This window comes from Anser brachyrhynchus, assembly GCF_964034855.1.
Source record: "Anser brachyrhynchus genome assembly, chromosome: 19".
In the NCBI taxonomy this organism is placed as follows: domain Eukaryota; kingdom Metazoa; phylum Chordata; class Aves; order Anseriformes; family Anatidae; genus Anser; species Anser brachyrhynchus.
The window spans coordinates 2,929,188-2,954,964 of record NC_137712.1 but is presented as its reverse complement, the minus strand read 5'-3'; the positions used below and the strand labels follow the sequence as shown (position 1 = coordinate 2,954,964).

The following is a 25,777-nucleotide window of genomic DNA, read 5'->3' as shown; positions in this document are numbered from 1 at the left end:
TTCTTTAGGGCTGTGCAGCTCTCCCCAGCCCCAGTCCCTCGATCACACCCGGAGCCTGTCTGAAAGGAAAAGTTTAGACAGTGTAGAAAGCATTTTAGCTTTGAAAAAATGTATTTAGCATCTGTCTGCAGAAGAGCTCTCTGTTTAAGCTTTGTCGCACACACACCAAGCAGCACGCTGCGTGCAGCGAGAAGGACAGTTTCCAATTAAATAGCTCGTGGTGATTTATTAAGGCGTTCAGAAGTGCTGCAGCACGGTCTGGCCCGACGCTGACGTCCTAACATCCAGAGATCTGAGATCCTTCCTCGAAGGTGCAAGCCACTGGCTGCCCCACGGGGAGCCACGGAGCTCACGTTGGTGTCAGCCACCAGCGGCAGCACCGCCCGAGCCTCAGCTGCCTCCTGCACCAGGGATGGAGCTGGGTGAAGCTGGGAGCAAGGAAAAACAAGGAGAGGAGCTGGCCCCATGGCAAGGGGCCGGTGCCTGGCATGGCCACCAATGTGCCGCGTCCTGGCCGTGCCGCTGCCACCTGCCCGCCTGCCGGCGCGGGGCTCCCACGTGAAGCGCTCGCTCCACCAGTCCCAGGGGCGGAAAAACAGCCGCTTTTGGCAAAGGCCTCCCTTCCTCGTAAACATTGAGCTGTTTGATTTTTTTATTTTTTTTTCCTGCTTTATGACAGGATAGCACATTTCTCAGCGATGTCACTCCTGCCCACAGAATGGCAAGGTCTCAAGCTGACATTTGCTGAGCATCTTCACCACCTGCTCCCCAGAAACGCCCCTCTCCTCGACAGAGGAAACGTTCTCCTCGGCAGCTTCTGCCACCGGGGAGCTGCGCCTTGTGCTTGGCACCCTGCAAGCAATGCTCGGCCTGCTGGGGCACCGAGCCCGTGGCCATGGCTCGCAGGGGGCCAGCAGGGCCACAGCAGCAGCACAGCATCGGGAAGCCCTGCTCCCGAATTAACCCCCTGCATCAACCCAAGGTCAGGAACCGAGTGCAGCAAGGACCGACGAAAGCAATGACTTTGCTAGCAGCCACCACCAGAGCCCAGGGACAGCCGCGAGACACACGGAACAGCTCTGCGACCGCCCTACCCGCGGCCCAGAAGGGAAACTCGCAGCCCAGACAGCAATCACTCCCTGCCTGAAGGTAGCTGCTACGTTCGCCAAGCAATAATCCTGCTCCTGCTCGAGCCTGCGTGGGTTGCAGGAGGAGCAGTCACTGATCTAAGCACAGCCGCTGGAGCGCAGTCGCTCCCTGCGCGCCCCCGCGGATCCCTGCCCAAGGGCACCGCAAAGCCGGGGCCTTCGACGCGTGGCGCCGCGGGTGACAGTCACACGTGGCAGCAGTGCCAGCAGAGCATCGCGGCACGCACGCAGGTGAAATCCCCACCCAAACAGCATCTCCTTAACAAAACCCAACATGACTGAATTCCCAGCGGCGTCAGTCTTTCTTTGAATTCCCAGGATCTTCAGTCGCAGAAGATGGGAGGGTTTAACCCAACCTAAAAATGACTTTTTTTTTAACTCCTACTATTGTAACAGGCAGCATCAGTTATCAGCGTTAGAGGGAGGGCCCCGGGGTTCCCATCGCAGCCGTCTGAGAACTAGAAACAAATACCCAACGTGCGAAGAAAAGCAGGAGGCGCAGGAGGAAGGGGGAGCACAAGCTCAACTTCCACACTTCACTCCAAGAGCTTCAGCAACCACAGCCAGGACGACAAGAGCACCAGGCTCCCCCTGCACGCCACAGACAGCGAGTTCAACCCACCGCTGCCAGCTGTGTGCGAAGCCGCAGCCAGACGCTAGAAGACAGATGACAGTGACACGTTCCGGAGGGAATAATAAAATCACAGTTTTACCGGGGGCCCGGGGAGCTCGGTCCGACAGGAGTCGTGTTTGTGCTGTCCTCAAGAGGGCTCTGCCACGGTGTTATGAAAGAACAGCAGCAAAAGTCATTTGTGACAAAGAAAGCGCTGACACGAGCAGACACGACCTAGGGCCCGGCACACACGTGCCCCACGAGCCCCCTGGGGGCTCCCCAGGGGAGCCCCCCTGCCACCCAAAGCAGCTTGCTCCCTTTTCTGCCTCACTGAGTGAGCAACCGGCTGCGTGCTCCCCTTCTCTCACCGCACTTAAGTCTTTCACCCTTGAAGCAAGTCACTTCTTCGGTATCTACGCTCTCCCGCTGACCCCACGCGCCGTGAGCCCAGCCTCCTGCACAACCTCTCCTCCCTGCGGCCGTGCCTGAGCTCCCCAAGCCATGGCTCTTGGACACCACAGGCGCACAAATGCACACCACGGGCGCACACTTGCACACCCACACAACGGCCACAAAAAAAGCAGGCAGGGAAAAGCAACGACGGCATCTGCTCAGGGAGAGGGCGAGAGCAAGCAGCGCTCTGTCTCAAGAGGGAGCCTGTTCAAGGGGAAAAAGTCCAGGCAGGTTTCCACTGGGTTTTTCTACACCCAGGTGCCCAGGAAAAAGCCATCTGACTGCAGAGACTTTGGTTCCCAAACTAGTGGGCTTTGAGCATTTTGGGACTAAACACCTAGCAACTGTTTTGGAAGGTGGCACGATCCCGAAGCTTCCATCCATAAAACACCACCTCCGTGTCCTGTTTGGCAGTGAAACCCCACGGCCCCGGGGGGGCCCAGAGAAAGCTGATGGAAGGGGAGCCATCGGTGTGGTCTGCCTTCCTGCAGGACACAAGCACGGACCATGCACCAGAGGCCCCACGGCAAGCCCAAGGGGGGCAAAGTGACTCGGAGCTCCTGCGGTTCTTCCAGAGAGTTGCAGATGGCCCTTGCAGGGCACATCTGTCATCCGCAATGAATGGTCTGAGGTAATCTTTAGAACGGAAAATAACGCTTCAGGATGCTTGAAAGCTAACATAACTGGTGCAGAGCATTGCTTGATCCAACATCACAGGCTTCCTGCTTGAAGGAGAGGTTTTATGAGTCAGAGATCTGGAGATCATGCCTTTTTTTTTTACTTTAATCCTCTAGTCAAGCACTCAGGTTCACAACCTATCTGCCCCCCCAACACTTAAGCCCAGTATTTCAACTCTGTCACCACCAGCTCCTTCATTATCAAGTATTTATCATCTAGAAACATTCAAGGGGTGATGCTGAAATGCACCCAGGGGACCTGCGGCCCGGGGAGCCTCCTCCCCAGCTGTACAGGGGAGATGTGAGGACACGAAGTAAGGTGCTGGGACGGGGACACCGAGGTGCTGCCTCCCCGGGGACTGTCAGCCCCGTAGGAGCGGTGTTCTCCTGCTGGCTGGGCTTTGATCAGCCCCCTGCGGTAGCACAGGCAGCTGTGCTCGCTGTAACAGCGGCTAAATGCTCCCAAAAAGAAAGGAAAGAAGGTAATGACAGCACACAAAACTCAACATCATGTTTTATACAAAGTGAGAGGCACCAGTATATCCTTAGCTCCAAACCCTCTGACAGGTAAGAAGGAATGTAAGACAAGCTGTCTCCTACCGATGTAATCCAGCCAGTAACAAAACGATGCCAGAAGAAACCTCCGGTTCCAGTGGCTCCTGGGCTGGTGCTGCTCAGCCTCGAAGTGCCCGGCCCTGCAAAGCCCTCCTGTGCCAACTGCGGCCAGCACAGCCCAACAGGTAGCTCGGAGACGTTTGCACGGTGCCTGCACAACCCATTACCTGAGCTGCCAGGAAAGAGGAACGGGAAGCATTTTCTTTGCAAATTAATACCCATAGTTTTTGCTACAGATCCAAGCTGGTGCCGACGGAGCAGAGGCAAATGCAGCATGGCAAGGAAATCTGCACTAGCTGCAGGGTTTCAGCAGGCAATGTGTTCACTTCCCTGTTGATAAGCAGAGCTGAAAATAGTAGATTATAAAATTAACCCTGAGTGGAACGTCTCAGAAAGAGAGAGTTCAAATTGCGGTCCCGTATTTCTCTCTAAACCCGTGTGCTGCACAAAATGAGGTCTCCGAGATGCTGCGCCTTACACGGGGATTTTCTGACCAATTTATTTAGGATCTGCTTCTGATCCGTTTTACCGTGACCGTGCCGAGGTCTGCGAGAGGGGCCGGGCTGGCTGCAGGAGGCCGCGGCTCCAGCACCCGTCTCCCCAAGCAGGCGGTGCAGAGGGAAAGGAACGAGCACCACCTTCAGAATGGCAGTGAATTATTTCCCTCGGGAACAAAGATGCAACTGTGACTTAAAGTGGTGGGAAAACACAGCAGAAAAAATGCAATGCGTTCTCTGCAATTACAGCTACGGCTGCCAAGCTGTTTCTCGTGCTGTCATTGCAGCAGATGTGACAACCACGGTCTCGGTCTGACCTCCCAACCTCCCCAAAGCCGGCGGCAGCCCTCCCATTAATTCCTGCAGGCACAGGGGTTTGCCGCGATGACAAATATCATCATTGCTTTGTCAGGTCCATGGGCACAGACTCATATTCTTGATGCCTCCCTGGTGCAAAAGGGAGCCAGGTCCCATGTAGATCTGTGCCGAGATCTTACACACAGCCAAGCTTCTCTCACTGGCTTGTGTGTGATTTCTGCTCTTTACCAGCATGTTCGAGTGGCTGCCAGGCAGAGCCCAGGAGCTCCAGGAAGCAGCAAGCAGGAAGGCAATTCTGCCCTAACAACTCAAAGGGAGCAAAAATCCTCCTTTTGTCAGCGTGGTTCTTTGTCCCGCAGGGAGCCTGATGCTCCCCTGACTGCGTGCCCAGGTCCCTGCTCTTCCCCTCTGCTCCAGCACGCAGCGGGAGCTGGGGGACGGATCCTCAGCTGGGGTGACACTGCCTGCACCACGCCACGCCGCCCAGCCCAGCCGCCCCCGGGGAGCTCTGCTCCCCGCACTCCCAACAAATTGAATGGAAACCAAGCTGAAAGTAAATAAGCCGGAGAAAATACACCAGGGAGGGTTGGAAATTGGAGCCCTTAGTGTTAAGTTGTGCTAAATAACTGAAAATCAATGTTGTGCTTCCCTTTCATCATGGCACAGCTGTACGTACTGCATCACTCCTGGGACACCTCCGCTCATTCCACGAGGCTGCTATGTGCACTCGCTTTTATTGCCAGCAAGGGCCCGTTGCTGACAGTAAAAGCAATATCCCTGAAAAGAGTAATGACATTTTGTTTATAAAATAATAGATATAATTGTAAGAGAAGTGCGTTTCTTCTCTTACTCTATTACTTTTATAACTTTACTAATATTCCTGCTGATGTCCAGGGGTTCTTGCCTTAAGATGAATACTCAGCGGTACATCAATAGGTGCAAGGAAACCTCAATTCAAAAAAACCCTGAGCAGCACATTGGCTAAGACACCCCATTAGCAATCATCACTACAGCCTTTCAGAACAACTGAAAAAGCAAGCCGCAATTAAGAAGGCCGTATATCATTAAAAAAAACCATCTACAAACAGAGGGAAAGCCGTATCTGTTTGATAAAGCCGCCCCAGGCTCCCAACATGCTCTGCCCTCCCACGCATCCCACCAGGAGCTGGGCTGAGGACCCCACGGCAATGCTCTTTGGCGTTGCCTGTGTGAAGGGCGAGGAGCTGCTGCAGCCCCCCCTGCAGCCCCCGGCTGCAGAGGACCCGCTGCCCAGGGCCAAGGTGCCGAAGGGGACCGGCGGCAGATTTAAGCCCGCTAACGCCCTGCCCTGGGATGTGTTTGTGGGCACCGCTGTCAGCTCTCCCAGCCGGGGGCCAAATGCACCGCCCCCCGGGCGGCTGGTGGCCCAGGGTGCCCCTGCCCGCTGGCTGGGAGCTGGCAGCAGCCCCACGAGGCGTGCAGTGCGTCCAGCCCCCCGACAGCTCAGGCGGCACCTGGGGACTGAACTGGGTCTGGTCCGCAGCCCCGGCTGGCACAGCAGGGCTGCAGGCGTGATGGCACATTGGCATTTTCTCTGGGAGCAGCTTCACCACCCACCCGGCCTTTTCTAGCAAGGCACCAGGGGCTGGCTCGGGGAGAAGTGTTATGGCCACGGGCTGCCTGAGCTTCCACGAGTCTGTACCTTCCTGAGTAGCACCAGGCCAAGGCTTTCTGACAAAGCATTGGCTCAGGAAAACAGCTTAATCCCATTAATACAAGTTTTGATTTTGCTTTGCCAGGTGGCAAAAGCAGAGAAGATGCAATTCAATTCGAGTGGTCACACAGGCACTTGCACATTTCGGGTTTGGATCCCAGCACCTTCCCCCGAGTTATTTATTGCTCAATTTGGAGCAGGGCTCGGGCATCACAAGTGAGACTGAGTCACCCCTTGTGAGATTCTGCACACAGGGTTGGTGAAAATAGGGTCTTAACAGTGATTTATTGATGTACCTGGGTACCAGGCGATAAATATTTCTTTCTCAAGCAAGTGGTCAAACTTCTGGCAAATGGAGAGCCTCAGCCAGAGGAGTTTTGTGGCAGAGGGGGGCAGCAGAGCTGGATCTCCTAAATCCAAGCACAAACCTTTACCACTTAGTACAGCCAGTACAGGCTGAACTGACACTGCAGGCCAAAACCTAAAATATTGACCATTACCTCACCATCACAGAAATAAATGTCCTTAGCTTCTGGACACAAATGGAGATTTTTCAATTACTATCCACATCTTCCAAATAAAATGAGAGGAATTACCCATTAAATCAAATGGCAATGAAGTGGGGATTCAGCTGCAGATATATTCAAGGAACCTGACAGAAAGTCACCAAACTGGGCTCATTTTCATTAATGTAATGATGCATCCGATGAGGATGTCACTTTGAGCATGTTAGCATGAAACTACAAGGATAAGATTCTACAAATCTGATATTTCAGCACTACTGCTTGCTTTTGCCTTGCATAATCTAACCTGCCACCTCTTAACAGAGGGAGAAGCTTTCAAAATCTATCTAACTTGGAAGCAGAAATTTAAAAGAATTTGCACTAGTTGCTAAAACCTTCTCTTTTCCTGGTTATGCAACACATGAAAAATCTTTGATTTGAAAGAGAGAGGTTAAAAATTTTATAGAGATGTTGCTGAATTCTTCTGCACAAGCAGCTCTTCCAAGCTTCCTCACCCATCAAAATGATTCTTTGCTGATAATTAGTCTCAGAAAATGCACTTAATCAAAGTGATATCCATTAATTCTTGCTACTGTAAATAGGACTGTGGCTTGTGATGGTGATGATTTTCTGGAAAGTATTCAGACTATCTAAATTAGGCTACAATAAGTTCCTAATGGTGCTGCTCTGAGATACTGTTTAATTTTATTTATGGGCTTTTTTTTTTTATTCATGCCCCAACCCAGTTGTCAGCGCTGCCCAAGAAAAGAGAACACAAGAGATCAAAAACTGCTGTAGTCAGGGCAGCAAGGATCAAAGGGATGCCACAGCTTGCGGTACGAAACAATACTTATCAATTCAGCAGATGTGCTTTCTCAGCTGCCTTTAATCAGCAAACACCGGGATCACTTCGGAACAGAAGCCCTCCTTGCTGGAGAAGCCCCGGCTTGCGGCACCGGTGGGGTCCTACCTTCGGCTCCTTCTCCCTTCCACCAGCAGCCCTTGGCCTTGCTCCTACACACACATGGTTACAGAGGATTCCCATAATCCGAAGAGTCGTGTGCCAAGTGGGTGAAAGGGTAACCAGGCAAAAGCAGGATTCGTTCCCCCATTTCTACACCTTCTTTTTGTTGCAGGCCCGACACCACAAGCTCTGGCTTTACTGCTCTGTTCCAGTGGCTCTGAATGACTTTCACGACAGCAAAACACGAGTGAGATAAGACGTGCAGCACTGCCGTCCCAGAGGAGAACCAATCTCTTTATCTTTGACATTGACAAAACCTTCTAAAAAGAGGGAAAAAAAACTTCTAAACTAGACAGGACTTGGAAAAGGTGAGTGAGGCAACTCCTATGATCCCAAAGAGAAGTGTCCCCAGCGAAATTACCTCCCAGTCCCCATTAGACAGATTTCTGCCTTGAGACAGCAGTTTGTATCCTCTGGAAATGTAGAACTGAATGGCAGTTAATCCTGTTTCTATAAACTAAATGACCTGCCTTGCAAAAATGCCAAGCGCAGCATTTAAATACAGCTGCACTGCATTTAAGCACAGCTAAGCCCCAAGTCTTCCAGATGCCTCACGGCAGCGAGTTCCAAACACGAATAAGAAGACGTTGGAAGGAGCATTTCCATTTGAGAATTCTAGATTTGCTTGTCATTAGGCTTTTCACTCCCTATTGCACAAATCCACTTACCTCCCCCACTGCTCTTCTAGACGGTCTTTTCCTATTTGTTTCCTGGCTGATTTATTAACATCCTCCACACAACACTTAAAGTATTATTTTAATTTTCCCGTCAATCGGTCTACCTGCCAAAGGATAAACCTTACTTGGTTAGATTGACTATCTTCACCTTTCACAGTCCAAAAATAGAAGCAAAATAGGCACCATGTTTTCCACCTGCCTATTCACCGATTAGTTCTTTCAGTTCTGTGGGTTGTCTGGACACGATCTCTCCTCCTGCCACACCACATCTCTCTAATTACCCACTTGTTCCAGCAAGCTCTCATCAAGCTCCAGCAATCTCCTCAAGCTCCAGCATTACCTCATTCTTTTACCTCGGATCAGGGTTGGTGTCTCCTCAGCATCCTCTCTGATGAGGATGGATTAATAAATATACCACAGTCATCTCAGCGCTGTAGCAAAGCACTTCAAAGCACATCTCCGAGCTGCTCGGTATTTATAAGCACAGCATAGCCTAAAAGGCTGCCTGCTTTTCTTCTGCCGGCCTAAATCAGCCACTGATTCAGTTGGTTTGGAACAGATTAACCTACTAGTCACAGCTTCTCTGGAGGGTTTGCTTCACCTCTAAGGTCCCAGAACCACTACGGACTTGGACAGAAACGGAGGCCGAGCGGTGACACTGCCAAAAACCCTCAGCAGTGGCTCACCGAACTCCCAGTGGGGTCAAGCAGACCACATGCAAGCAGCAGAGGTGTGCACGTAGATTTGCACTTCCAAACACTGTGAAGTTGCTGTTTTCTAAATGAAGGGAAAGCCAAACAGGTAAACATAACAGCCCACATAGGCAGTGAAACAAAGACACCTTGAGAAACAAGGCTAATTTGCCAAAATAACCCACACTAAATATCCACAGTATCTCCACACTAAAATTAAAGAGATTCTGAATCAGAAACATTCAAATCTAGATGAAAAGGAAAACTAAGGGTTATGACAGTGAAACACAGAAGAAACACAATCTGTGATTGCTATCTTCTGCATTTCTGTTCCATTAAAATACTTACATATGAAAACTACTGAAATGCTGAACTTCAAACTTATTCTAATGAACCATATCATAACCATTCTGAAATTCAGATATTTTCTACAGCAGGAATTTCCAAACAACCTGTCACTTGATACCATAAGACTATATTAACGTTTAAGTGCCTGTTAGGGAAATCTGAGCTTTAAAAGCATAAGGATCACAGACTCATTTTTGAGAAAGACCAGTTTTTATGCAGCTATAAAAGTTAGGAGTGCTTATTTAGAACATTTGTAAATCCCACATTCTCAAACCCAAATTCATGTATATTTTGCCTGACATTTATGCATGAAATAATGAGACTACCTTTTAACACAGACGCACAAAAGCTTTGTTTCAGGTCTACCAGATACACAGCAGCTACCCAAAAGCTAACTCAGCAGCAATGGAAGGGGTATTTTCAACACGGGTTACAGCTCTCCCCGTTCACATCGTGCAGTCAGTTGATGGGAAAAGATGACAATCTTTTTGATTCCCCACTGGCACTGTAGTTCCTTGATTTTTATCATATGAACACATTTGAAAGGACAGTTATTCTTGTTGTTCTCCATGTGATTGCTCCTCTTATGGAATTCACTTGCCACTCATGACATTCCTCCTCTCGCTTTAGCTCAGTCAACCTAGCAATAAGCCCCCGCCAGCCAGGAAGGAACAGCAGGCTTCATGCTCAAGCCACAAAGCCCATTTCCCTAGACAGCCCAGGAAAGGGAGAGTTGTGCCTCATCCACAGCAGCTCGTTCGAGTCAATCTGCTCCTATCGGCATTCCCTGCCGATTCCAGCCTCTGAGAACAGGCTGGCTGAGCTTTACTTCTCAAATAAACGTCCGCACTCACGCACACGGCTTAACGGGGAGTTTCACCAGCCCCTCACCTCGCCATCTGTCCGCTATCCATCTCCCAGAGAGCAACCCCTTGCATCCTCGCCATCCCTTAACAGGACTCCCAGGGACGGCGGACTGCCCGGCAGACCCTCAAGTCCCCACGTCTGCTGCCCCGGTACCCCCACAACTCCGTGCCCAACATGCCCCCGCGCCCCCCACCCGAGCCGTGCCCCCGCACACCGCAGCGCCAGCTGCCCGGGACGAGCCCGCAGGCCCACCCTCCTCCTCCTCCTGCCCCCCTCGGCTCTTCCAAGCCCACCCCAGCACCCCGATGCACCCAACGCCTCCCGGCGCCCACCCCCGGCCGCCGCCAGCACCGCGGAGAGCTCCGCGCCCGGCGCGCTCAGCACCGCGGAGAGCTCTGCGGGGCCCCGCGATGCGACCCCCGGCCGCAGGTACTTGTGTCCCCCCGGGGACGTGTGTGTCCCCCCACCATGGTATCTGACCCCCCCAGGAACGTGTGTGTCCCCCCCCCGGGTACTTGTCCTCCACCCCGGTACACGAGTCCCCCCCGGGTCCGTGTCCCTCCCCCCCCCCCCCCCCAGCCCGTGGCCGAGCCCCCCGAACCTGTCGTCGCTCTGGAAGGACTGGTCGCCCAGCAGCAGGTCGCGGAAGCGGTAGCGGGGCGGCAGGGGCAGCACCTCGGACTCCAGCTCCGTCATCTTCAGGGCGGCGATGTCCAGGATGAGCCCGCTCCTGCGGCCCCCGCAGCCGCCGGGCGACGAGAGCCTGCGGGAGACGGGGGGGCAGCGGCGGTGAGATTGGGGGGCGGGGGGGGGGGGGGGGGTTCCCTGCCCTGCACTGCCCGGCCCTGCCCTGCCCTGCCCGCCCCCCCCGGCACCTCCTCCCACCCCCCCGCAGCCCCGCACGCACCGCCCGTGCATTTACATTGCGGGGCCGGCGGCGGCGCCCCCCCGGCAGAGCGCCCCCCCCGGGGGCATGGGGGCGCCCGCGGGGCTCCGCCGGCCTCGGGCGTGGGGAGGGGGCAGAGCTCGGCCGCCCCCCCCCCCCCCGGCTCGGTTCGCTGCGCAGGGCAGCGCAAGGAGAGGAGCCACTGGAAATGGCAAGGGGAAATGAAGACAGCTCGCAGGGGAGCTCTACAGCTGAGAGCCGGGTCCTCCCCCTCCGCTTCCCCCCCCCCCCCCAAGGAAAAAGAAGTGAGGATGGTGGAGAGGCAAGGAGACGGCTCCCCGGCAGTGCTGGGAGCAGAAGCACAACCTCCTCTCCAGGCTGCCGGCACTTAAATCACCCGGACAGTCCCGGTATTAAATGAGAAACCGCGAAGGCTGATGACTCAGTCATCCGTCCAGCCGCCAAGTGTCATGGCCGAGAGGATATATCACCGGGCCCTCGGCGTGCTCACGCCTCTGATCAGAGGCGCGGGGGATCGCGGAGCCTGGGAGAGATCCAGAGCGGTTGTGCAGACAAAGAGGGCTTTGGACGGTCACCTACCCGCAGCCTGTTCCTGCCACACAGCAAAGAGACGAAGCTCAGCCAGCGCTCAGACTGGCATTCGAGGTGGCTAAGAGCTTGTCTTTGCTCTCCTTTGTCAAACCACACTCACCAAACAGAACACGGGTGCTACACCGCTCCCCACGTCCACTAGAGCTGCTAATTAGAGCTGATGGGAGTTAAGCTCATTTCACAAGGCAACGAAGCCGTTCAATCCTGTAGAGCCAACGTACAGGCACACAAGGCAAGATCCCTGGTCCTGAGCCTCTGGGTCCTGATTTCAATTTCAAATTAATCTGCGCCATGAGAGTCACTCCAATTTCACAGGCCCTTTTTGGAAAGCAGGATGGAGGGGGAGAGCTCAGAAGAGGGAATGTGGCACCTCTGCAGCAAGACGATTCTTCGCCCTCACACGTAAGCTTGAGGTGAGAGGCATGCAAACAGCTGAAAGGGTCCAACTCCTGCCAGGGGCACTTCCAAGGGGCTCACCCCAAGCCTCTCCAAGACTCACTTCTACCACCTTCCCATCGCTTGGCCTCCGGCACATAGTGTACAAGCTCATACAGGGGGGAAAAGGGGAAAAAAAAAAAATAAAAGCTTCAAATAGCTTAACAGTAGATTATCAACAGACATCTAACTTCTTGCTGCAGGCTGCAGAGATCCGAGGCTCCCCAGATCACCTCCTACCTCTAACAACTCAGCCCCCATATGCAACTCCCCAGCTGACCAGGTTCCGAAGTCCTGAGCAGCTGCTGGTCGTAACTTTCTGGAAGAGCAACCAGCGTGCAATATTTCTGCTGAACACAGCCCCAGAAGACAGCCCAGCTCGCTCCCAGCACTTCAGATGATTTTCACTAGGTTTTTTGCTACTTAATTCTACACCCCCAGAGCTTTTCGGTTCCTTTTAGCTACCATATGCACACTGCAGCCGAGGCTCTGTGCTGAGTAATGCATCTGTGCGGGGCCTTGGGCTTCAGGGAGGTTATTCTAAGATAAAAATTGATCTGAAACTTTGTCTTTAAGAGAAATCAGACCAAATTCCTGTCAACTCAAGGACTCCCTCTGGATCAATTGATATAAGCACAGAAGTTAGCTGTCCATCTCTAGCTCACATTGCAAAAGAGGATCTAACACTAATCTAATCACAAAGCCACAATTAAGTCTTTCCCCTTGGAGCTCAACCATAGCTATGTCAAAAGCCTACTTTCCCCAGGCCACCCCCAGCAAAGCGCAGGTCCAGCTGAGACTTATTGTTCCTGTGAGGCCAGGACAGCAACCTAAGCTTGGACTTTCAAGGAGAGAAAAAATAAGAATAAATAAGAAAAAGCATTATTATACTTATATACTTATTATACTGCATGCTTTAAAATGGGGAGCCAGGTGCTGACTCCAATTGTGGGCAATTGTATTTGCATTTCAAGTGGACTGTTACGCACAGTAATTGCCTTTGATTATTAGGTGCCTGTTTAAAGGAGCGAGCATGTTGCTTCCTTTCCCGGAGGAAAGGCAGAAAGCTAAGGCTGCTCAGCTCTGGACACACCGACTGCCATGTGGAAAGGGCACCTTTACGCAGAGCTGCCATCGCGTCCTTCCTGATGCACGCAGGGTGCGGGTAGGCAGGGCTGCCGTGACCCTGCACCCACTGAAAGCTAAGGGCACCCTTATCTGTGCACAGCCATCCTCTTCAAACGTCAAGCCTTTGTTTGATTGTTTCTTTAACATCACTCTTTTTAAACCAAATTAATCCATCTCTTTTGGCCTCAGACCATGCATCAAATTCATGAAGCAAAGCAAATATTTGCCAATGTACTTTATTACTTCTAAGAAATTGTAATGAAATCCAGCGATACAGTATCTTTGGAAACACAATTTCTGCTATGTATTTGCATCTGAGTTTGTTCTCACATCCACAGTAACACCTACATTTTGCATACATTCCTTGTTTATTCTCACATATAGAATCATTCAGAATTTTTAAAGTTTGGCACATTTCTTTATTCTGGCTTCAGATGAAGGTTGGGTAAAGCAAGTATTGCATGCACCTATTTGATAAAGACGTCTTTCTTACACACTGACTTTAAGATGTGTTGCAAATCAATGCTTCAGAAAAAAAAAGTGCTACTGCAGTGCACACAGATTTCCTTACATCAGTACAGAGAATTTGCAACCCTCCTCTCCGCCCAAACATTGGGATTCTGAGCTATAGAAATGCCACAGCAACACAGACAGTTCTTCCAAGCAATAGTGGTATAAAATAAAAAATTCATGAACAAGCTTGCTTATTGCATAGTCTTCAAATACTACTGAAAAAAAAAAAAATCCCAAAGTGGTTTATAGCTAAATACAGGACTGCAGCTTTATTTTTATCTTGCCTTTCCTTCCTTCCTCCAGAGCCACGTACAACTAAAAATGCACGCTGTAATCAGCATATGGAAACCTCAACACTATTCCACTTCATCGCTACGACACCGTCTCTCCCCCAGCTTGGCCGGCTCCCCGCAGCGAGCAGCGCGCCGCGAGGGGGACACCCTACTGCTCCGCGTATTGGGAACACAGAAGCTGGGATCAAGCCGAGCGTGATCCACCCGAGACCTCCCTGTCGCTCTCTTCTACCACTAAACTGCAGCCTGATACAGTCACTGTGCCATCTTAGCAAGCACAACTGCCCCTTGGAGCATGCTCCACCAGGTCTCAGAGCTGCACCAGCCTTGGTTTTCTTCGGTAAGCGTTCTCATGCACGGGCTGGTCGTGATCTCCTTCCTTCTTCCCTCACTCTATTTCCCCACAGGGCACACAGGGAAGCTTTGCTGCTGGCAGTGCGGTCCCCAGAGACCGAAGGCACACGGAAGAGAGCAGTGACAGCCCAGGTGCCCGCCTGCACCAGCTGCAGCTGTGCCCAGCCACCTGCCCTGCGGAGCTCATCGAACGTGGTTCTGGTCCTTAGCACCCAGAGACAGCCTTGCCTCAGAGGACACCCCACAGGCTGGTAGCTTGTCGCAGCGCGTTTTAGGATTTTACCACTATTTTTGACTGCATACGTCAATGATGAGGATGGACACAACCCAAGTTCCTCTGATGCTTCCTCGCATGCTGCGCAGGACATGCTTGGCAGCCAGCCCGTGCCATCTCTCACCCTCGGAGCAGGAGCTCTTCTCTGAGCCCTGAGCTCCCCCTCCAGAAGGCGAGTCCCATCCCCTTCTCTTCCCCCGCAGCAAGAAGAACAAGGCCCCACAAGAGCACGTGGGTTTCCAAGCTCCTGGCCCACCCCCAGCCCTGGTCCCATCAGCTGCTGCCTGTGAACAGAGCCCTGCAGGAAATTCTGCCCTTTCGTTTTCTATATTTATTAAAATATATATAATCATCATTTATTTGCTTCTCCTCCCACAGCTCTTATGGTTACCGGGTTACAGTTGTCATTACCCCTTCTTCTCTTTTTTTTTTTTTTTTCCCTTCTGAGTGACATCCCTGTGGGGTCTCCTAACGGCCCGAGCGCGTAGGGAGAGGCAGGCGCTGCCTCCGGAGCTGGGCTGCGCCCCTCTGCTGCTGCTGCACGCGTGGGCGCCGCTCTCTTGGCCAGGAGCTGAGTGCCCTTCTGCAAGGGGCCATGCTGGGGAAGAGCGCACACAGGACACAAGGCTTTTCCCCCCAAAACACGTTTTAAACATCTCTTCTGTCTTCTAAACACAAGTCTCATAGCCAAGAGGTAAGCGATTGCAATCAGAACGCCTCCCAGCCTTAAAAATAATCCACGAGGAGCAAAAGTGCTGCAGGATGCACGAACGGAGCCTTCCCCAGCACGCCCTCATGAAACACCACTTGAAAGGAGCGTTCATGGAGGGCAACTCCACAGACCAAGCGTGGGGGCAGCAACGATGAACTGGTGAGCTTGCAGTGCCACTCCATGATCATGTACGAAGAAGAGCTCAAACGACAGGCACTGAGGACCCAGGCGCTACAGCCCTCAGCTTGACACAGAGAAATGGAATCGGGAGAAGACGGCGGCGATCTGTTTGCCTCAATAAGACCATTTTCTTCGTAAACATTTCTGTGTCTACAAGCAAACACCTTCCACATCATTTAATTTTTATCAGCTTCTTGTTGCTTGTACGATGGTCACACTTCTTGATTCAAAAAGGGTTTTAAGTGCTCCAAAGGATATGAAGAGGCCCCTCATAATGTCCGTGCCACTGCTCCAGCTGCTCTTGGCAGCCTTGTCCCAGGCCACGCTCAGTGGGTACGGTGGGTGCAGAACATCCCCACACACATGCAAGATATGAAGTGCTCGGTCTCCCAAATTTAACTCTTCCATCCACGTTTGCATCTCCCTGGACAGCCGCACTGTCCACGGCAGGGGCTGCAGTTGCTCAAAACTTCTACATAAAACTGCTCAGACCTCTGACGAATCCATCTATTGCTTCGCTTTCAACAAGCAGAGGCAATTTAGCTCCACAGGCCTTGCAGAAAATTTAGCATGTTGTGTATTTCACTTTGAAAACTAACAGGAAGCGTGAGTCAGTGCACAACTCCGCAAGCGTTCTCCCCGCTGGCAATGCTATTTTCTAGAAGATAAAAGTATAAATTGTACCTTCCAGGTCCAGAGTCGTTTTTCTTATTAGACAACCCTGTATTAGCAATTCAGTGCCACATATCCCCATTCCCTTCTGGCCTGATGCACACGTACAGTTTGTACCGCAGGGTAAAACTCCCCGCAGCCGAAGCCCCGCCGAGAGGGCTTGTCACCCCTCTGTCCCAGCAGAAACACGCCGCCCATCGGGCACACGAGTGGCACAAGCCGGCACCAAGCTCCGCTGGCCCAGCCCCGGCGCCTGCAGCGATTGCTCCTGGCAGAGGTAAACACGTCGGGCTGATGCCCCAGGAGACTGCAAAGCCAAAATAGCGCCGGGGGAAAGGAGGAGGGGAGCAGAGCCTGCACACCCCGCGCACCGCTGCTGGCAGGCAAGCAGAGCGGCTCCCTCCTCCGCAAGCCTGGCCTGGGGCTGCCACGGCAGTGGAGCGAGACCGAGGCATAGAAACAGGTTTCAACTCGTGACATGCATCTAGTTACACCTACCATCTGGGGGGATTGAAGCCCCTAGACACAAACGGTGTAGGCGAGGACAGACAGGACACCCCAGCCCGGTGCTGCCCGCGGCCACCCGTCCTGCCCAGCCCTTCCCGGCACCTCAGCCACGAGCAGCCTGTGCAGGAAGGACAGATCTGAAACGCTCCCAGCCTGCGAGCCGAGGTCGCTAACCCTGCCGGGAAGCTGCTGGCCCGGCGATCTCCGGGGCTATTTATGGATTTCACCATTAGAGTGGATTTTCCCCTCACAAGCTGCAGCCAAAGAGCAGGTTTCCCCGAGTTCAGCCCTTCCCAGCAAGGACTGGAGCCTTTGTCCTTACCACGACGTTGGGTCTGCAAGGCGGCCTGGAAGCACGTGCAAGCTCACTTAAAAGCAGAATCACTCCCAAAGTTCAAGAAGCCAAGGGACAAGGATGGCCGCTGCTGGGAGTAAGGAGCTGTCCCTCCCTCACGCTCCCACGCCACGAGGCCCCTCTGTGCCGCCGGGGATTTCCAAGCCCCGCACACCGGGCTCCCTGAAATCACCGGGCCTTCAACGACAGGATGCTGTCACGGGCAGGGACAAGCGGCTCACGATTCACTCCAAACAACCACAACGAAAATTAAACCGAATCAGATTATTAAATTAAAAAGAGAGCAATGCACTTGTCACAGCCCCCTGCTCTGTTCCCGGAGCCACTAGCCAACCCTCTGCTATTCCCTCTGTAAAAAGGGGAATATAATTCCTACCGGCAACACCACAAGCCTCTGCACCTCGGCGACTCCTCTGCTCACCTCCTTTAGCTGTCGCTTTTCTCAATGTGGCCATGCTCGCTGCCCAGCCCCAGGGCAGCCCATATGTCCCCGAGCTGGAGATGCCGTAAGGAACCTCGCCCACAGGTCTCTGTCCCCTTTTTCCAAGGTTTGAGGTCTTTTCAGATGCCCTGAAAACCCTCCTGGCTGCAGGACTGCTCCGGGCCCAGGGTCTGCAGCCTGCTCCCACACCTCTCAGCCTGAGCGCTCCTCGGCCTCCCGATCTCGCCGTGCTGTGTCCCTTCCCGTGTCACCCTTCCCGTGTCACCCTTCCCATGTCACCCTTCCCACGACACCCAGCAGCTGTCCCTGGGGACCCTGCTCCAGCTGCTGACATCGTGAGGAAGCCCAGAAAGCCAAGTGGGTCTTGGCCACTTCCAGCTCTCCCAGGCAGACCCTTCTCATCCCCCACAGATCCTACCGCTCCATCGCAGGCTGCATCCTGCCAGCACGCCCCTTTGCAGGTGCAGGCAGACCTCCTCCCTCCAGCCTGGGGCACAGAAAAGCTTTCCTCCAGCCAAACTGAGCCTTGACAGTCCTTTACCCTCTTGCTGTTGCCCAATCTTTTATTTATTTATTTTTTCCTGGGGCTTCCCTTCCCCACGCGGAGCTTACCTGGGACCGATTTCATCCACCCCACCTTGGGAGCCAGCCAAAAGCCTCATCTCGGCAGACGCCTGGCTGCAGGCAGGAGAAAGCTACCTGCTCCCTGCTGCCATCAGGGTGAGCAAGGAGAGCCCCTCCAGGCAGAGCTCGTTACTCCCCGGGATCGTTATTCTCAGGAACCAAGGGCACACCTGGTATCCCACAGCACAGGATCCTCTCACTCGCCCTTCTGCCCCCAGCTCTTACATGCCCTCCCAAATCTGCCAGTGCCCAATACTTTTCAGGCTCGTATTAAAAAAAAAAAAAAAAAGAAAAGAAAAAAGAAAAAAAAAAAAAGGCTGCAAAATCAGGACACTGCTAATTCTTGCTAATGATCTGCTGGGAAAAGCCTCCCTTCTGCTATCAGCAGCCAGGAACAAAGCACAGAGAAGAAACTTCTCGGCACTCCAGACCCCTGCAGAATGCTCCCTTCTACTGAGAGCAGAAAATAATAGAGAGGCGTGGGAGGAGGAAGAGTCTTTTCACATTGCTCGGGGATACAAAGGCTTACAGGAATAAACCCCGAGAGGCAGGCTTGTCAACCTGCCTGCCAGACCAGGGCTGTAATGGGGCAAAGGGGGGGATGTCTCCTGGTTTAGGAGGCAGGAAACAAACAGAACGGCAACATGAAGCAAATGTTGTTTGTGGGGTCCCACAAGGCTCGCTGCTATTCCGCGAATTCAGAAGTGATGGCGATGAATCCAAATTATCCAGTACGGCCAAACCCGGACCTGACTGTGAAGAGCTGCAGGAGGATCTTACAGTACTGCGCGACCTGATGATAAAATACCGATGAAAATTAGCATCAATAAATGCCAACTAATCCCAAACGGGAAGGAAAGGGACAACATATTCCTGCACAGGCACTAAAAGGTCTAGCAAATGAGCAGCCAGAAAAGAGCCAAAGTCACTGCAGATAATACCACAGTCGGCAGCAGCCTGGCAGCGGTGGTCAGAGAAGACAAGCAGAACCTGAGCAGAGGCTGTTGGGCTGCAGGCAAACCCGCAGCGGAGCCGCGCACGGTTCTGGTTCCCCTCCTCGGAGATGATGTGGCACAGAGAAGGGCGACAGAGAGGAGTACGGGGACGTAAAGCACTTTGTACAAGGAGAGACTAAACAGATCAGGAGGAGCCTTATGCCTGGAAAGAGACGCGATGAAAGGGAGGCGAGATCAGACAGGACGACCAAGGAGCACATCACAGGAGCTGCAGGAGCCCCGGGCAATTACAGGGCAGCAGGCTCAAGCAGAAAGCAGCGTGCTTTCGCACAGACCAACCGCTTCAGAGAAGTCACATCCTCTGGTGGAGGCAGAAAGTAACGGGTTTAAGAGGGACCAAGCAGGTCCCCGGGGAGGTATCTGTCCCTGCGGCTCTGCACAGCCGTGGGACACGGCCTCAGCCCCAGCAGCGTAACCGGGGGCTGTGCTGTGCCTGCCCCAAGCGCCTGCCACCAGCCGCAGGACACAGGGACCAGAGGCGCCTGGGTTCACCCCAGTACCGCCACTTGTCTGTTTTTATTCACAAGAAGGATGAATGAGATATTCCACAGTCCGGCACAGTTTGGCACGGACGCAAGAGAAATATTAACAAGGCTCCAAAATAAATTGAGTGCGGCACTTGGGAACCATGCGTGGAGGTCAGGAAGAGGTCTCCGTTGGAGAGCTGGGAGGATCCAAATAGATGCTGCAAATATTTCTGCAGAGCAGAAAAAGCCTTGAACACAGGCAATGACCTGCTTTGCTGCCCTCCAGTGAAGGGTGACACAGCCATGCTAGAACCCAATGGCATTTTCTAATTGAACTAAATAGCAGGGACATTCCAGAAACCCCCCTCTAGAGACAGATGGGTCCTGCAGGATGCTCTCCTGTGGTGGTTTTAGCAGCACCACCTGCTGACAGACGTGCCCAGCCCTGGACTTCAGGCTCCTGCACGCTGTCCCATCCTAGGCAGCTGAGGAAAACAAGAGCAGAATTCCTTCTTATCTCTGCTACATAAACACTGAAAATACGTGGTGTTTGGCCCTGGAGTTTTACGGCTCCCTATTGCAATTTCTCCTGGAACAGGGAGGCCAAGATCCCCACAGCCACAGCAGTTGTTGCAATCCACAAGGTTGGCTTTTTGGAAGCTGATAAACGTCTAAGCTAGTAATCCAGCCTGGCAGAGCTGGTCATTAATTAGCTACGGTCTGGTTCGGTGCGAGCTCTGCCAAGGAAGCATCTTGCCACTCATTTCCAGGAAGTGGAAAGAGAGCTACAGGCTGCCAGCTACGGGGACCACTCCTCTGCTGAACCGAGCCAGGTCACTCGGCAGACCCAGCATGGGGCAGGAGAAGCCGTGGGAGAGCCATCCTGCATCTGGAGCAGTGCGCGCATTGAGCCTGAACCCAGTTTTAGTCAATGTCTTTCTGTTGCCTTCACATCCTTCGTGGACTCAGGTCAGCCCTCGCATCGAGACAAAGCCCTGGAGAGCCAAGGACAGCGGGCGCTCGGCTGGCCTGGCCCCAGCAGAGGCTCTTGCCAGAGAGGCAGGCGATGCCTCCAGGCAGTTTTTGCTGCCGCTGCTTTCAGCCTGGCTGCGACTTCCAGGACAGCAAGCATGATCCTGGCCGCCAGCCCGGTGGGACTGGGGGCAGACCCCGCTGCGGCACAGCCCCCATTGAGACCAAGCCCCCTCCATGAGCACAGAGCAGAAAGCGGCTGCCCCTCTCCACCCAGGAGACCCGGGAGCCAGGGCAGCAGCACAGAGGCACAGCGGAAGCATGAAGGACCAACACGCTGCCCCGTAACGGGGCGGTCACCACAGCCCCCAGGCAGCCTTCAGGGCGAACAAACCCAGCAGTGAAGCGCACCCCACGGCACAGGGGAGCCCAGGGACTGGTCCCACGGTGCCACACCAGCAGCACGAACGGGCCCCCCGGCTGCAGCCTCTCCAGGGCTCGCCCTGGTGCTGCCGGTGCTGCTGTGCCCCGCGGATCCCACTGGGAGCAGATCCCAACGCCGTGGCGAGGTGCCCAGCCGGCACGGGACGGGCGGCGCACAGACAGCGCTCCTGGAGGAGGCTTCAAAAACAGACACGAGAAAAGCCACGTACGTCTGAGGCACGGCCGCGGTCCTCCTAAACGGCTTCTCCAGGTATCACCGTGCATGTCTTCTCGGTTCGCCTTTTTCTTCTGAAACAAGCCATGGTGACGGGAGGCAGCGGGTGGAAAAGCCGCGTCTGCTCTTGCACGTCTGCTTCTCTCGCAGGCCCCCTCGCTTGTGCAGGGTATTTTCGCGTGAGCCCTTCCATATGGCCTCTCATCCATCACTGCTCCTTGCCAGAGTGCCCTTACATGGGCAAGGCGGAGGAAGCAGAGCTTCTGGCCAGGAGGAAATCCTGTATTCCCCTAAGTGACAGCCTAGCTCCTTGTACAAACATTTACCCATGTTTCCCATGAGGTAGGAAAGTAAAATTTAGGCTATGTGTACCCTAAGTGCCAGAAATGTGTATTTGTTCTCCAAACATTCCTTTAAGTGCTTTTATGGTTAACCCCTTGCTCTCCGACAGCTTTCAGGATGATTGTCCCCTTACAACGAGGACCAGCAGGGAGCACACAGACACTTACACCCACACCTGCACACTCAGGTGACCAAGGAGATGGAGTTTATCTCCACCAGCTTCCAAGTCACCCCTAGATTTGCAGAGCAAGGGGACAACAGAGGCGTCAACCCATTTTAATGGGGCCAGCCCAGCTGACGTCCCCTTGAACACGCACGTTAGGCAGAAGGCACATTTAACGTGCTACACGTCTTTGCCGCTCAGCTCTACCCCGGCTCTCACATCACATCCCCCGCACACACCTCTGGTGCCGGGTCTGCTCGTCTGCCACCACCCCACAGCCGCACGCACCCAGGCACATGAAGCGGGGCCAGGAACCCACACGGGGGTCCTGGTGTGTGCCAGGCACGCTGTGCTCAGCAGGCACAAACCCTGCACCAAGCAGGGAGCCTCCCCCTGCCTCAGCTGGACAGAGGAGGAGCCCCAGGAGGCGAGGAGGAAGGTCTCGCTCCGGCACAGGCGGAGGTGCTGAGCACAGGCGATCACCCACCGCAGCGATGCGCGCCCCCAGCCCCAGGGGGAAACCAAGCAGCAGAGCAGCTAGCAGGCCCCCAGACCACCCAGAGGGTGGGATGGTGCTTGTTGCTCCGGCGCGTTTCTCTTTGCATTGTTTACAGTGAACGTTTCCTTCTCCTTCAGCACTGCAAGCCTACGTTAGAGATCCAGGCTGCACCAGAGCTTGGGAAACGGGCAGCTGCAGGAAACTGCCGAGTCCCGCGGGCTCGAGGCAGCTCATTTGGTACCTCTGGAAGGGCAGCAAAGGGCCGTGCCCAGCAAGCAGGCGAGAGGAGCCACAGAAAGCAATGGCATTTCAACCTCTTCAGAGCCAGAGGGGGGTTAGAAACACACAGAGCTGTGTAATCATAATTAAAACCCCAAGCTCTTCTATTCAGCTTGAAAAAGACAAAGGGGGAGGACCTTTGGACAAGGATTTTGTTGTGTTAGATGAGGATAAATTCCACCGAGCAGTATTGCAGAACAAGTAGAAAGGAGCAATAGCTCTGCTGTCCGAGCTCGTGGTTGTCCCGGGTCGTTGGCCCCCACCAGCCGCCTCCCCTGACTGCTCTCTGCGCACACATGGACGCATTTGGTAACCTTATCGAGGACATTGTGTCTGCAAACACACCGAGTACAGGTGCAAAATGAAGAAACAGGTTTAGGTGAAGGTACTACGGCCCCGTGGCTGCCCCAGCACGCCCAAGGCTCCCAGACAGACAGACAGACAGACGGACTTCCAAGCGGTGCTTTGGGGAGTTGGGTGGTCCTGGTCCTGAGGCTCCGCAGTGCCTGGGCTGCATCGGGCACCGTGCCTCTGCAGAGAGGACAGCAGGGGGAGAAGTGATGGGGGGACTCACCCCCAGCAACTCAAGGACGTTACTGATTGCCCAGCCAGCGGCAATGTTCTGAAGTTAGAGAGTTCACTGACTACACTGCTCCATCTTTTTCTATCTAGTCTTTCAGGAATAAAAGAGGGTCTGCCCAAATCAGTGAGAAGATGTAAACATTAAAAAAAAACACACCAACGACACCACTACAGTTGTCCAGCCCTGGGCACAAACCCAGCCAAGGTCCTCATCTGCCAAGAGCGAACCGATGCACACACTTGATTTGCTCGGTGAAGCTGACATTTGCTGAGTGTGACAGTCAGAAGAGCCGCACCAGTAAATGCAATCAGACTGTCGACAATATAACAGAGTTGCCGGGAAAAGCTGGGAGACTCCGGCAACAAGCACATGTCCCCTTGTAAGAAAAGTGTCTGCCCCTGCCCAGGCACAAGACAGGCTCCTCCTAGGCACACCGGGGAGCAGCTCTTCGCTGCTGCACCGCAGCCCCTGCCTGGCCCTGCACCCCGTAACTTTGGTCGAGGACCACACGGGGACAGAGCATGGCCAGGATGCGACCCTTCCGCAGGCCTCAGCCCGGGCTCGGTTCAGGGCTCAGCTGAGGCAGCTCCCCCAAATCCGTGCCCAGCCTGCGCACCTCGGGGCCCCTCCGTGTGGGGCAGCAGTGACAGGGGCCTCCGGGCACCGCCGCCCCCAGCAGCCTCCCACTGCCCCCTTCCTGGGGCGATGGCACCCAGAGGGGGATGTGGGGTGGGGTAGGGGGGGGCTGAAAGCGTCCCGCACAAACTTTCATAGGATCACAGCAGGGAGGGGGCCTGCCGGAGCCCCGACGGGTCCTGGCGGTGCCCCCTTCCCTTTCCCTTCCCCTTTTCCTTCCGCACTCCTTTCCCTTTCTCTTCCCCTTCCTTTTCCCTTTCTCTTCCCCTTCCTCTTCCCTCTCTCTTCCCATTTCCCTTCCCCTTCCCTTTCTCTGTCCCTTTTCCTTCCCCTTCCCTCCCGTCCCGTCCCGTCCCTTCCCCGTCCCTCCCGACCCCGCCGCCCCCGACCCCACCTGTGGGCGCTGCCATCGTCGTAGAGGAAGGTGCTGTTGGTGTAGCACTCGGAGCACCCCGGGGCGCCTCCGGCCGCCCTGCCCTCCGCCGGCCGGTAGCTGCCGGGCAGGCTCCGCTCCTCGCCCGCGAGCGGCATGGGGGCAGCGGCTCGGAGCAGGGCATGGGCGCCCGGTGCCGCTCCCGGTGCCGCTCCCGGTGCCGCTCCCGGTGCCGCTCCCGGTGCCGCTCCCGGTGCCCGCCGCCCATCACGGCGAGCCCCGCCGCCGCCGCAGCCCGCGGGAGCTCCGCATCTCGGCCCCGGGGGCTGCGGGGCCGGGAGGGTGGGAGGGAGAAACGGAGGGAGGAGGCTGCCGGGGGGGCGGGAGCGGCCCGGGGGGGGGGCTTGTCTGAAGCGTGGGGGCTCGGCACGGCACGGCACGGCTCGGTTCGGCACGGCTCGGTTCGGCACGCCTCCCCCGGTGCTGCCCGCCGAGGCCGGCTGTGGCACGGCTCGGCACGGCTCGGCACGGCTCGGTTCGGCAGTGCTCAGCACGGCTCGGCTCGGTTCGGCACGCCTCCCCCGGTGCTGCCCGCCGAGGCCGGCTGTGGCACGGCTCGGCACGGCTCGGTTCGGCACGGCCGCTGCACCGCGCCGCCACCTGCCGGCCGCGCCCGGCCCCGCCGCCCGCCCCGGGGGTGTGTTTTGGGGGGGGGGGGGGGGGGCTGCGTGGTTTTGGTCGATTGTATTTTTGTTTTTTTGGCCGCCAGAGCCGCGTCAATATTTGTGCTGCGCGCTGGAAGCGAGCGGCCGAGCCGTGCGGAGCCGTGCGGAGCCGTGCGGAGCGGCCGGGCACTGATCTCCCGGGGGGGCCCCGCTGCAATAACACGGAGCCGCCCCCGGGCGGGGAAGGGCCTGGAAACGAGCCGGGAGCCGCCGGGAAGGGGTTAAGGGGAGCCCGGGGGAGCCCTCTGTCCCCGTCCCCTGGGCGTTCAGCCCCGCGCGATGCGGTGCCACGCGATGCGGTGCCACAGGTTGCGGTGCCACGCAATGCAGTGCCACGCGTGATGCGGTGCCACATGTTGCGGTGCCACGCAATGCGGTGCCACAGGTTGCGGTGCCACGCAATGCAGTGCCACGCGTGATGCGGTGCCACATGTTGCGGTGCCACGCAATGCGGTGCCACGCATGATGCGGTGCCACATGTTGCGGTGCCACATGTTGCGGTGCCACGCGATGCGGTGCCACAGGTTGCGGTGCCACGCAATGCAGTGCCACGCGTGATGCGGTGCCACATGTTGCGGTGCCACGCAATGCGGTGCCACGCATGATGCGGTGCCACATGTTGCGGTGCCACGCAATGCGGTGCCACGCGATGCGGTGCCACATGTTGCGGTGCCACGCGTGATGCGGTGCCACGCGATGCGGTGCCACGCATGATGCGGTGCCACGCGATGCGGTGCCACGCGATGCGGTGCCACATGTTGGAGTGCCACGCAATGCGGTGCCACGCGTGATGCGGTGCCACGCACGACGCCATGGCCGAGCCAACCCCCGTGGGCAGGGGAGCAGCTCTGCCCCAGCCCAGGCGCACTCAGCCGTGTCGGTTTCTTGCTTTATTTCTCTCCCAGGCCCCGCGCTGTAGTGCAGGCGTCGGGGTACTCGCCGCGGGACCAAA

General features: G+C 55.2%; 1 protein-coding gene and 1 long non-coding RNA gene across 4 annotated transcripts in view; one reads left to right on the top strand and one right to left on the bottom strand.

Annotated features, from left to right (window-relative positions):
* The window catches only part of KCNT1 (potassium sodium-activated channel subfamily T member 1), a 72,515-nt gene extending 47,760 nt beyond the window's left edge, over window positions 1-24,755 (bottom strand). Inside the window, exons 1-2 of one of the 3 annotated variants that reach the window (XM_080562075.1) lie at window positions 24,122-24,755; window positions 10,727-10,888 (exon numbers count right to left, since the gene is read on the bottom strand). In XM_080562075.1, coding sequence (XP_080418201.1) covers window positions 10,727-10,888; window positions 24,122-24,258 — 299 coding nt within the window. In that variant the 5' untranslated portion in view covers window positions 24,259-24,755. Of the gene's footprint in view, window positions 1-10,726; window positions 10,889-11,047; window positions 11,071-24,121 lie in introns of those variants that run through there. The other 2 variants (XM_080562077.1, XM_080562076.1) reach the window with 2 other exon arrangements.
* LOC308180425 lies at window positions 12,603-16,245 on the top strand. Its single transcript, XR_013940945.1, has 2 exons — window positions 12,603-14,332; window positions 14,400-16,245. It is a non-coding gene; the product is annotated as an uncharacterized lncRNA (long non-coding RNA).
* Window positions 24,756-25,777: the final 1,022 nt, after the last annotated feature.